The sequence below is a fragment of the Salmo salar genome, chromosome ssa22 (genome assembly GCF_905237065.1).
Source record: "Salmo salar chromosome ssa22, Ssal_v3.1, whole genome shotgun sequence".
NCBI classification, from domain to species: Eukaryota; Metazoa; Chordata; class Actinopteri; order Salmoniformes; family Salmonidae; genus Salmo; species Salmo salar.
The window spans coordinates 17,587,448-17,600,065 of record NC_059463.1 but is presented as its reverse complement, the minus strand read 5'-3'; the positions used below and the strand labels follow the sequence as shown (position 1 = coordinate 17,600,065).

At 41.0% G+C, this 12,618-nt stretch overlaps 1 protein-coding gene across 3 annotated transcripts in view; it reads left to right on the top strand.

Moving 5' to 3' along the window:
• Positions 1 to 2,138: 2,138 nt before the first annotated feature.
• The window catches only part of LOC106582913 (dysbindin), a 30,487-nt gene continuing 20,007 nt past the window's right edge, over positions 2,139 to 12,618 (top strand). For 2 of the 3 annotated variants that reach the window (XM_014166538.2, XM_014166537.2), the window contains exon 1: positions 2,142 to 2,460. In XM_014166538.2, the coding sequence (XP_014022013.1) occupies positions 2,418 to 2,460 (43 nt within the window). In that variant the 5' untranslated portion in view covers positions 2,142 to 2,417. Of the gene's footprint in view, positions 2,461 to 12,618 lie in introns of all 3 variants that reach the window. The other variant, XM_045705484.1, reaches the window with a different exon arrangement.

Sequence of the window (12,618 nt, the reverse complement as noted above, 5' to 3'; positions counted from 1 at the left end):
AGCCAATTCTCACTTCCCACATGTCTATCACTCTATTACTATGAACACCAACAGTCTTTTCTTAATTCTCTCACTGCGGCATACCTTTGAGAGACACCCAATACATCCGATCCAATGAACATAACGCCAGTCAGTAATGCCAGTAAAGTTAGAAAATGATCAGCCATAATTACTTTCTATTCAACAGTTAAAAAGATCAGCATTTAGACCTAGATACATTCAGAACAAACATTATTTTGAACTCATGACACTAAAATATATGTTCCTTCTTTTACTCTCCTTCGTTCTCCTTTCTTTATATTCTGATATTACATTCTATTCAGCCCTACACTCTCATTTTACAGACTAAAAAGTGATGATGGCCTGATCTGATTCATATTTAGCTGCAAATGCTTTATTCTCTGCAGGGTGAAACCCCAATCATGATGAATCCCACAAACACATTCGAGAGAGGTGACAAGAGCTTCTCATTTTGAGTCACATCATGCTTCCTCTTCCCACACACACTTTCTCAGACAGTACAGGACATGCCATTAGCGTTATGCATGCATCTGCAGTCAGTAGCTTACATCTGCACCCATGCATGGATGCCAAGACTTGTTATTGTTAAGGTTTCCACTATATACAAGGACAGAGTTATTCATATGTCCTTCCCCTCTCTCCATTTCTTTATCTTTATGTCTCTCTCTGGGTGTTATCGTGTGTGTGTGTGTGTGCTTTCAGTTGAAAGCTACCTCACAGGAAAACATTGTATACAATGAAACCCCATTGACATTACCGTTTATATACCATATATAAGGCCTATTCACGTCAAGCTAATAAAACATTTCATATGAGCTATTTGGATGCTGGAATAATAATGATCTATTTCCAACAGCTCAGGTTGCAAGGAAAAGAAAGCCTATATATATTTTCACCACTAGATGGTGTCAATAACTTTGATATTCACATAATGCTGTTTTGCTGAGTGATCATTATTTATGTACTTGCAAGCAATCATGAATTACCATTAACATTGTCCAAGGCAACATATACATTTGCTGGGACTGTACTACCCTTACATCAAAAATACCTACTTTTACATGATACTTTTTGCATTATCAGTATATAGTACGGTATCAAAACTGCATTGCAATTAACATTAGCAACACCTGCTCTTTCCATGACATAGACTGACCAGGTGAATCCAGGGGAAAGCTATGATCCCTTATTGATGTCACAGTGTAAATAAAGGGAAGAAGACAGGTTAATGAAGGACTTTTAAGCCTTGAGACAATTGAGACATTGATTGTGTACATGTGCAATTCAGAGGGTGAATGGGCAAGAGGAAAGATTTAAGTGCCTTTGAACAGGGTATGGTAGTAGATACCAGGCACACCAGTTTGTGTCAAGAACTGCAACTCTGCTGGGTTTTTCACACTCAACAGTTTCACGTGTGTATCAAGAATGGTCCACCACCCAAAGGACATCCAGAAAACCTGACACAAATGTGGGAATCATTGGATTCAACATGGGCCAGCATCCCTGTGTAACACTTTCAATTGAGGCTGTTCTGAGGGCATAAGGGGGTGCAACTCAATATTAGGAAGGTGTTCCCAATGTTTTGTATACTCAGTGTAATTGTATGCTTTTACGGCTACAAAGATTTCATTAAAATATATTCCTATAATAAATATTTTGCAGTCTAGCTAAACACAATAGGATATTTTAGAGGTGTTAGCTTCTAATTCTATTTTTTTGTTGAAAAAAATGGAACCTATGCCATGAACTAAATTATACATAAAGCCTCTGAAATCAACTACTCCTCTGAAGAACAGTGTGTGCTCTGTCAAAAGGGCGAGCCTTTGATTTGTTCAATAACATCAATGCTATTCCATTAATGGCAAGAAGATCTCGTATCCTGCCGCGTTACATTTGGTGCACATCAATTGACCCTTGAAGTGAGAAGGACACAGAGGAGAAAGAAGAGCGAGAGAGGGCGAGGACGACAAAAATAAAAGCAAGTGTCTGTCTACTGACTTGGTATTTTCCACTGTTACATAAAAGACCCTGCGCTATAGCCTATCCACCCCTCTCACACCAAGCTCCTCCCTCTGTGAATGACCACTTGGTATGCTCCACAAGCCATAACCTGCTGTCCTCATCCAAATACTTTAGTTGACTGAGTGAGTACACTAAGGGAGAAGGGTCCTGCGTGTGCTTGAGAGAGCCAGTGACTTTCTTGGGAGTGCTTTGACTCTGTCTGTCTGTCCCAGGAGAGGAGGAGGGCGATGAGCTGTCCTGCTAAAGCTCTGGAGGGCTGATTGTTCCCCACCTCATCGAATCTCTGTGCCTGACTGTGTGAACTGACCCTCCAGTCTTCCTCAACAGCACATCTTATCTGATTCTGCAGCTCTCTGTCCGAAGCTGCCAGCACCATGAGCTCATCTGGAGCAAACCTCCACAACAAGCGTCTACCCTGTGAGTAACTTTACAGCTTCTTTAGCTCTCTCAACAACTGCTTGAATGTGTAGGAGTTGGAAAGACTGTGTCACTGTGTGAATACGCCATAAGTTATTACAGATAATTCTTGTCATTTATTCTGTACTGTACTGTTTTTATTAACTTTCTACATAGGTTCATTTACTGTAATCCCCCTATTGCTGAGCAGAAAGATACATAGAATAAATTCCTGTCCATATTTGGTTATCTGCTTTAGCTTTTACAGACAGACAAACACATTCAATATTTAGGGAAGAGAAACATAAATCAAGCCACAATCAACAGAACCTGTTGAAGTAATTATGGGTGAAATACTGATTCCTGTTGTTGTGGTTGATGTTGTTGTTGTTGGTGTTGTTGTTGTTGTTGGTGGTGGTGATGTTTGAGCATTTAAAACAAAGAATGTGTGTGTGTGTCAGTGTCTGTGTTGGCTGCTTTGAATGTTCAGCCGATGTGGTAAGGACCTGCAGATTTTGATGTTACTAATCCTGGCATACTAGACATGCTTTACTGACCAAATAAAGACAAGAATGTTGAATCATCACCATATATACTGTCCCGCTGTAATCAGTGGGACTCTACTCAAGCCGCTGAGGGTTCTTAAAGGGATATATTCTAATTTTGGTTAGGGGCCACAAAGGCATCCATTGGTTTCACTGATGTAAATCTCTAACTCCTAATGAGATTGTGTGTCTATCTCCTATGGGAACAGATTGACTGCAGTGACATAGGGCTACAGACTGTCCTACAGACGGTGCTCTCACAGAGAAACCCAGATAGGGGTAATTTAATTTGTCAGTAGGTCAGTGAGAGACCTACTGGGGCTAAATTGGATCAGAACATGACTGTGAGAGAAGACATCTTCCATCTGTTGCATTGACCAGTCCCGGTTCCCAGTGCCCTGCCTGTATGGACTGCATTGTGTGGGAATGTTATGTTTGGAGGCACAGTGGTTTGGGTTGGCTTGGAGGACTGAACAGCTGTTGTCACACTGTTGAAAAGTTAGATGACGGGCTGAGAATTATTGGAGTGAGCAGTTGGTATTGAATGGTCACAGACAGGATGGTTGCTGCCAGAGTGCTCCTTTAAAACGGAGCCAGCCTCCCACCGAGGCAGACACAGCCTGGTACTGTCCTCATAGTGACACAGCCCACTGTAGGATGGAGAGATGGTCACAACACAAGTCTGTGTTTTTAGTTCACCTGTACTCATTTTAACTTTGACTGCTACAGCTGCAGTGTAGATACTGTAGTTTTCCCCCAAGCAATAGTCCATCCAACCAACTACCTACCTCAGCCCATATTTGGTTTTGTTTTTCTGCTCTGTTGCACCCCAGTATTTCTACTTGCACATCCTCATCTGCACATCACTCCAGTGTTAATTGCTAAACTGTAATCACTTCACCAATATGGCCTTACCTCCCTAATCTTACTTCATTTGCACACACTGTATACAGATTTTTCTATTGTGTTATTGACTGTTTGTTTATCCCATGTGTAACTCTGTGTTGTTGTTTTTGTTGCACTGCTTTGCTTTATCTTGGCCAGGTCGCAGTTGTAAATGACAACTTGTTCTCAACTGGCCTACCTGGTTAAATAAAGGTGTAATAAAAAATATTTAAAAATCCCACCCTCTGCTTGGTGAAAAACAACCCCGGATTCAGACCAGGTACATATTAATGCTTATAGGCATATTGTAGCTAATTAAATACAAAATTCAAAAGGCACTCGCACATCTGAGCAATCTTTTTGCAGGTGCATGGTAACAGTTGAACAAGATGAAGGAAAAAGGAAACTGCACACTGCTGTTGATAGTATCACTGATATTTAATATGCTTTACGTATCGGCCTCATGGCCTTCAGCTAATTAAATACAACAATACAGTTATTATTCATTATTCATAAATCAGTGCAAACTTGGTTAGAGCAAGTTTCTGTTCTGTGAAGGGAGTAGTACACAGCATTGTGTGAGTTCTTCAGTTTCTTGGCAATTTCTCGCATGAAATAGCCTTCATTTCTCCAAACAAGAGCAGACTGACGAGTTTCAGAAGAAGGATCTTTGTTTCTGGCCATTTTGAGCCTGTAATCGAACCCACAAATGCTGATGCTCCAGATACTCAAATAGTCTAAAGAAGGCCAGTTTTATTGCTTCTTTAATCAGAAAAACAGTTTTCAGCTGTGCTAACATAATTGCAAAAGGGATTTCTTATCATCAATTAGTCTTTTAAAATGATAAACTTGGATTAGCTAACACAACGTGCCATTGGAACACAGGAGTGATGGTTGCTGATAATGGGCCTCTGTGCGCCTATGTAAATATTCCATAAAAAAATCTGCCGTTTCCAGCTACAACAGTCATTTACAACATTAACAATATCTACACTGTATTTCTGATCAATTTTATGTTATTTTAATGGACAAAAAAATGTGTTTTTCTTTCAAAAACAAGGACATTTCTAAGTGACCCCAAACTTTTTAACGGTAGTGTATGTTTTAAAATATTATTATTTGAACATTACTAATGTTTTCTTGTGGTTTTCATGGAAAGTTTTCTTAATGTTCAAAGAACATTACTTTAAATAGAACCATGAGGAAACCTGTAGAAAACATTATGCTGAAGTACCTAAATTCCTACATATGGTTCTCAGAACATTATGTGCTAGCTGGGTATCCTGCACCATTCCCAGAACATTGTGAAATAGTTGTATGCAAAATAACCATAGGACAACCAAGCTCTCAACAAGTTATAAGAAACATATGGTTCTCAGAACGGTATGTGCTAGTTGGGCAGGCTCATGACAGCACAAGATTTGAGAAATGCTAACAACAACAGAATAGATCAGTGCAAGGCCAGAACTATTCTATTGCGTTTAGCCAAACATTTCAGTGACACTCCCTAATGATATGAAAATAGCAATGTAAACTATTCCTCACAAAAAGAGGATCCACAACAAATAGGTTCCAGGGACACCAGGGAAGATGAACAATGGGATAGTTTATGTGTTGCCAAAGGGCTGGTAATGAGTTATCATGTGATTATGACTAGGAGTCTTCAACTCACGATGGAGGGAGTTCAGCTGACCGAGACATACATCCACTCCCTCACAACACTCCTGGCAAAACCTGCACATTCATGGTGAGTGAGTGTAGTCCAATGGAGACATTTCTCAGATGTCACCTTCTTGGGTCCATTGTGGACCAGTAGTCTGCTCATGGACCATATAGAGGGCACTAGGACAGGAGACTGAGGCTGACTGACCCATAAACGACCCTATTGTCTGTTCGGGGTGTGTGTTTGTGCTGGGGGAAGGAGGGGGTTCATAAAGTCATTGTGGTGTTTACAGAGTGGGGTATGTGGTGGTGCCAGGCTGTGATTCAACCCATTGCAAAAAGCTTCCCCCACACACACAATCCAAACAAACACACAGCTCAACTCTCACCATCAATAATTCACTCTCTTTGCAATTGGAACCAAGCCCAAATGGAAGATTCAGGAGAGAGAGCAGGAAGACACACAAAAATTACCCAAAATAAGCAGTGTAAAGAAAAAACGATGAGGCATCTTCTGTTTTATGAAAGGGAGGCTGCTGCCTGCCACTGAGGTCAGTTTACCACCTACCAAACCTCTTCTTTGAACTAAGTAATTGCACAGGGCTTCATATAATCGGATGATAAAGCTAGTTTTTCTGAAGCTGTTTAAATGTTGCCCCCTGATTCGCAGCAGTTTATCCAGTGAATTTCCAGTTACAGGCAGTCATGGCCAGCTGGTGATCTCCATAGTGCCAGCTTTAGCCAGCTACTAGACTGCTGAGAGTGGAATGTGATGATGAGAGCAGCAGAAAATACATTCTGTGAAAACAGCAAGACATCCTCAGCTAACGGGCCCCAATCAGAGTTGTCACATTTTTTCTCTCGGCTCTCCCTGTCTATTCCACACCCAATCCTTTTCCTTCGCTTTAAAATCCTACTGCTGGCTTTCCTCTGAAGCTAAGCAAGGTTGGTCCTGGTCGGTCCCTGGATGGGAGATCAGAAGCTGCTGGAAGTGGTGTTGGATGGCCAGTAGGAGGCACTCTTTCCTCTGGTCCCCCCCCAAAATATCTCAATGCCCCAGGGCAGTGATTGGGGACATTACCCTGTGTGGGGTGCCGTCTTTCAGATGGGATGTTAAACGGGTGTCCTAAGTCTCTGTGGTCACTAAAGATTCCATGGCACTTACCGTAAGAGTAGGGCTGTTAACCCTGGTGTTTTGGCTAAATTCCCAATCTGGCCCTCATACCATCATGGCCACCTAATCATCCCCAGTTCTCAGTCAACTTACCTGGTAAAATAAGGGTTAAATAAAAAATTATATTCCTTCTTTCTCCCACCTTCTTTGTACTTCTATTGAAACATTTACTCTTTAGCTGACCTTTCTCACTCCTCTCTGTGTTTTGTCCACTTTCCCTCCTGACTTCACTCCTCTCAAACTCCAGAACAAGTGATGAGATGGTCCATGTTAAAATAAAATGTTTCCTGTCACCCTCCCACACCGTCAGCAACATTAAAAGGTCAGTCTCATCTCCCCAAACAGCATTACATCAGGTCTTGTTGGTCCTGATGCATCTGGTCAGGAGTCACTGCCTGGTGAAGGGAGGGAGGGCAAGAGGGAGAGAGAAAGAGAGAGGGTGAGAGACTTGCAAAGTGATTTGTAATTCCAATATTTTGAATTTTCTTTCCAAATTGAGAATGACTACCGGGTTGGAAAGAGTAAGATATGAGATTACCTAAAGCATGTAAACTGGAACAACCATTTCAGTAACGGGTGCAATAAATCCAAGTAACAGATTGGATTAGTTTAGCAAAATGTATGTTATACATAAGTAGCATAAGATTAATTAATCAAAAATATGGTTATTGAAACAAACAATTAAAGAAATCTACCTGCAATAGAGCATGCTGGGAAATATGAGAATGATGCCTGTGGTTTTGGTTTAACACTGGTTTAATTTGCTGTATGGCAGAGAATTCCCTCAAAATGAGAGTTTGGCAAACTAGTCTATAATCAGTTTGCACAGAAGGAAGTGGCCATTCCCATAGGGGTTTTAGTTTCAGAGCTGCTCTTGCAGGGCCACAAACCAGCAGCCCGAGTGAAGATCTAAAACCCAAAAGCATCTGGATCATCTGGAAAGCTAATCATCCATGTTTTGTTCCCAAACACTGTTTGTTGTTCTGAGGCTCTTCCGGTCATCACCGTCTTAGTATCTGGCTAGCACTAAGGTGAGGATGAATACAGGGAGGGACAGTGCGTTGTTTATATAATGGGATACCCCTTCCTACCCTTCCCTACATGCCCATGGAGTAAAATAACTTCCTCTCACTCACATCAGGTCTTCAGAATCAGGCCCAGGGCCACTCCCTCACATCCCTGCTTTCGTATTTCTGAAAGGGCTCTTTCTGTTTTTACTGTCAGATCTGTGTTTGTCTTTGTGTGGGAAGGTAGAGTGGGCACGCTGACATGTCCGGCTCTGTCTGAATCCGACCCATTTCACACATCCAGCTGGTACTGAGCCCTAATCCTACACTCTGTCCCTCCCACAACATTCACTGAGAGGGAGGGAGGGAGTGAGTAAAAACTGTGAAAAAACCTTTCTGTAAGAAAGTCAGACAATCTGCCTTCCTCCTTTTTGTCCCAGTCCTCTCTCATTGCCCTCCCTCCTCTTCCTCCCTCCTGAATAGCCACTCTGTGTTGCCTGCTGGCTGTCACACTAGATCGCTTGTGGTGTGAACTGGGGGGGGGTTGGGTAGGGGATGGAGAATGACTGACCGGAAAAGTGATCTCATCAAGCCAAGACATTTGTGATCACATCATTGTGTGACCTAGGGAACTGATCAGAGGTAAAAAGGTCAGTTGTGAGTTTCCCAGACCTTATTGATTAAGGTGACTAGATGGTAACAAAATGGAATAGGAAGAAAAGCATCTTTAACTACTCTCCCTTTAGCTCATGAATAAGCCAGGTCCCAGGCCTCTAAGAAAAATACAATGCATCAATGTCAACCAGGTTGTAGGATCTATTGCACTAACATGACGGGTCATATCCTCTTACATCTAGACGTTCCGCTAGCGGAACACCTGCTCCAATATCCAATGATAGGCGTGGCGCGAATGACAAATTCCTCAAAAATACAAAAACTTCAATTTTTCAAACATATGACTATTTCACAGCATTTTAAAGACAAGACTCTCCTTTATCTAACCACACTGTCCGATTTCAAAAAGGCTTTACAGCGAAAGCAAAACATTAGATTATGTCAGCAGAGTACCAAGCCAGAAATAATCAGACACCCATTTTTCAAGCTAGCATATAATGTCACAAAAACCCAGAAGACAGCTAAATGCAGCACTAACCTTTGATGATCTTCATCAGATGACACACCTAGGACATTATGTTATACAATACATGCATGTTTTGTTCAATCAAGTTCATATTTATATCAAAAAACAGCTTTTTACATTAGCATGTGACGTTCAGAACTAGCATACCCCCGCAAACTTCCGGGGAATTTGCTAACAATTTACTAAATTACTCACGATAAACGTTCACAAAAAGCATAACAATTATTTTAAGAATTATAGATACAGAACTCCTCTATGCACTCGATATGTCCGATTTTAAAATAGCTTTTTGGTGAAAGCACATTTTGCAATATTCTAAGTACATAGCCCAGCCATCACGGGCTAGCTATTTAGACACCCGGCAAGTTTAGCACTCACCAATATCAGATTTACTATTATAAAAGTTTGATTACCTTTTGTTGTCTTCATCAGAATGCACTCCCAGGACTGCTACTTCAATAACAAATGTTGGTTTGGTCCAAAATAATCCATCGTTATATCCGAATAGCGGCGTTTTGTTCGTGCGTCCCAGACACTATCCGAATGGTAAAGAAGGGTCGTGCGCATGGTGCAATTCGTGACAAAAAATGTCTAAATATTCCATTACCGTACTTCGAAGCATGTCAACCGCTGTTTAAAATCAATTTTTATGCAATTTATCTCGTAAAAAAGTGATAATATTCCGACCGGGAATCTCCTTTTCGGCAAACAGAGGAAAAATCACAAAGACGGGGGCGGCCAGGGCACGCGCCTAAGCCCACAGTCCCTTGATCGGCCACTTGAGAAAGGCGATAATGTGTTTCAGCCGGGGGCTGGGATGACGACATTCAGGTTTTTCCCGGGCTCTGAGCGCCCATGGAAGACGTAGGAAGTGTCACGTTAGAGCAGAGATCCTTTGTAAAAGATAGAGATGGCAAAGAAGTTCAAGAAATGGTCAGACAGGCCACTTCCTGTAAAGGAATCTCTCAGGTTTTGACCTGCCATTTGAGTTCTGTTATACTCACAGACACCATTCAAACAGTTTTAGAAACTTTGGAGTGTTTTCTATCCACAGCCATTAATTATATGCATATTCTAGTTACTGGGCAGGAGTAGTAACCAGATTAAATCGGGTACGTTTTTTATCCAGCCGTGAAAATACTGCCCCCTAGCCATAACAGGATATTCAATTTGTATAGCTGAAGCGATTGAAATGAATGGTAATTTACGATTGAGCCGACATATGCAGCATTTACCGTGAATGCAGTCTCCACGACAGAAACCATTGGAAGCAATCGAACAGTGAGTGGACTTTCCCCTTTGCCCTTTATATTGGCTTTTTTCCAGCTTTTAGATATTCATAAAACCCTCCATAGCCTACATTGTCTCAATATCATATGCCCATGGGGAGCAATTTTGGTGCCTGTCACCGTATTTAGACATAGATTATTTAAAACAAGTTCCATTTTATTATAATTATTCATCATCTTTTTAGGTCTTGTCATAAGTGAAATTAATCATGCTTAATGTCAACGCTTTGCATGTCCATGGCTCACAGGCTGACTACGCCGCTCACGTCGCGTGCACGAGCGTTGCAAAATAAATTTAGAAATCTATATTATTCAATTATTGCGCGTGCCAACGAGCGTCTGCATTGCCAAGGGCTAAAATAAAAGTCAGTTCTATTTCTGACGCAGATCGCGCTGCAAGTCCTGCCTCTCCCATCTCCTCATTGGTTTTTAGAAGTAGGTACCCACGTGCCATCTCCTCATTGGTTATACCCACATGGGTGACTGAAAGACGAAATAGGTCGGTGGCGGTAATGCATGTAATTTATGAAAGTTGCCAATCGCAATATAAAGTCAAGAGAAGAAAAAGCCTGGAAGGAGGAGAGATGACTATAAACGATTCGGTTGACCGTTTATGTGTGGATTAATTGGTGGAGTTGAGGACCTTGTGCATTTCAGGTAAAATAACAACTCAATGTTTATATCCCAGGACAAATTAGATAGTAACAGCAAACTAGCTAAATAGAACAAATTAGCTAGCAAGTGCAAACTAGCTAGCTAAATTGCCATACATGTTTAATGCTTTTCGACATGTCCCCAAATTAATATGATTGGTTCAGAGTTTGTTTTGATATTTTAACCTGCGTGTCGTGATCGCGTTTGGTGTGGGGGACAAAATACATTTATGCACGATGGCGCATGCGCACAGCCGGTTTGGGTTCCATGTCAGACATAATTGCGATTTAGAGTACAGTAGGCCTATATCAGTGCTAATGCTGTGTTTTAAAAAAATGTTTTTCCTTATAACAAATGTGGACTGCAGCATGTTTAGCAAACATGGGATAGGCCTACATTTTGTTATTTTGTTTCAGTTGGCTATTTCCACTAGGTGTACAAAACATTAGGAACAACTGCTCTTTCCATGACATAAGCTATGAAGGCTATAGTCCTTTATTGATGTCACCTGTTAAATCCACTTCAATCAGCGTAGATGAAGGGGAGGAGACAGGTTAAAGAAAGATTTAAGACAATTGAGACATGGATTGTGTATGTGTGCCATTTAGAGTGTGAATGGGCAAGACACAGATGTAAGTGCCTTTGAAAGAGGTATGGTAGTAAGTGCCAGGTGCACTGGTTTGAGTGTGGCAAGAACTGCAACTCTGCTGGGTTTTCACGCTAAACAGTTTCCCGTGTGTATAAAGAATGGTCCACCACCCAAAGGCAATCCAGCCAACTTGACACAACTGTGGGAAGCATTGGAGTCAACATGGGCCAGCATCCCTGTGGCACACTTTCGACAACTTGTAGAGTTCCTCCCCCGACAAATTTAGGCTGTTCTGAGGGCAAAAGGGGGCGCAACTCAATATTAGGAAGGTGTTTCTAATGTTTTGTATACTCAGTGTAGAACAGAAACATTTGAATTGGAGTTGATAACAAAAGACTGTAAATACACAATTTCAAGCAAGACACATATTTAGCCATGGAGCATGTTCTGATTGACCAGTGAAGGGCCAAGCATCAACACACCTACAACTTATTTATTCATCAGAAACCAGCCTTTTTGGGCTATCAGCTATTGCGCCCATAATTCCCCACTGTGAAATTACCCAAAATATTTTTGACACACCCAGACCTATAGCGCTATTGCCAGCGCTAAGATTTACCATTGCCATTGCATTAGGTTTTTAAAGGCCTATGCAGTCAAATATTTGATTTTCATTTGTTTTATATATCTTCCACGCTATGAGGTAGGAATAATACTCAGACATTTCGAAAATTATGATAACGCACTTTTAGTGTAAAAGCTGTTTGAAAAGATTGCCCGAAATTTCTGCCTGTTTTGGTGGGATGGAGTTTTGGTCTGCCTGGTGACATCACCAGGCTGTAAATTAGCTAATAGACCGATAACATTTTTTCCAAACCTCTCTGCCAATAACAGCATATTTTCCCCACTCCGACTACTCCCAGACAGTCCTAGCAAAATTCTTGCAGTAAGGTACTTAATTGTTACCCAGAAATTATTTGATATTGTGATTAACCTTGGACCTTTAACCTTTTCAATTTAAATAAATGTAATAAAAAATGTCATCTATTTAATCCCCAAAAGTAATTATTTATTATGAGAGGGCCATAAACAATACCTAGTAATTCTGCATACTCCAAGAAAAGTTAAAATCTCACTTTCTGGTAAAAATATTTATAAATGGCTGAGGTGTAGTCACTTTTGTACACAGTACAAATATGATAAAAATATGAGAATATTACATTTTATATTATG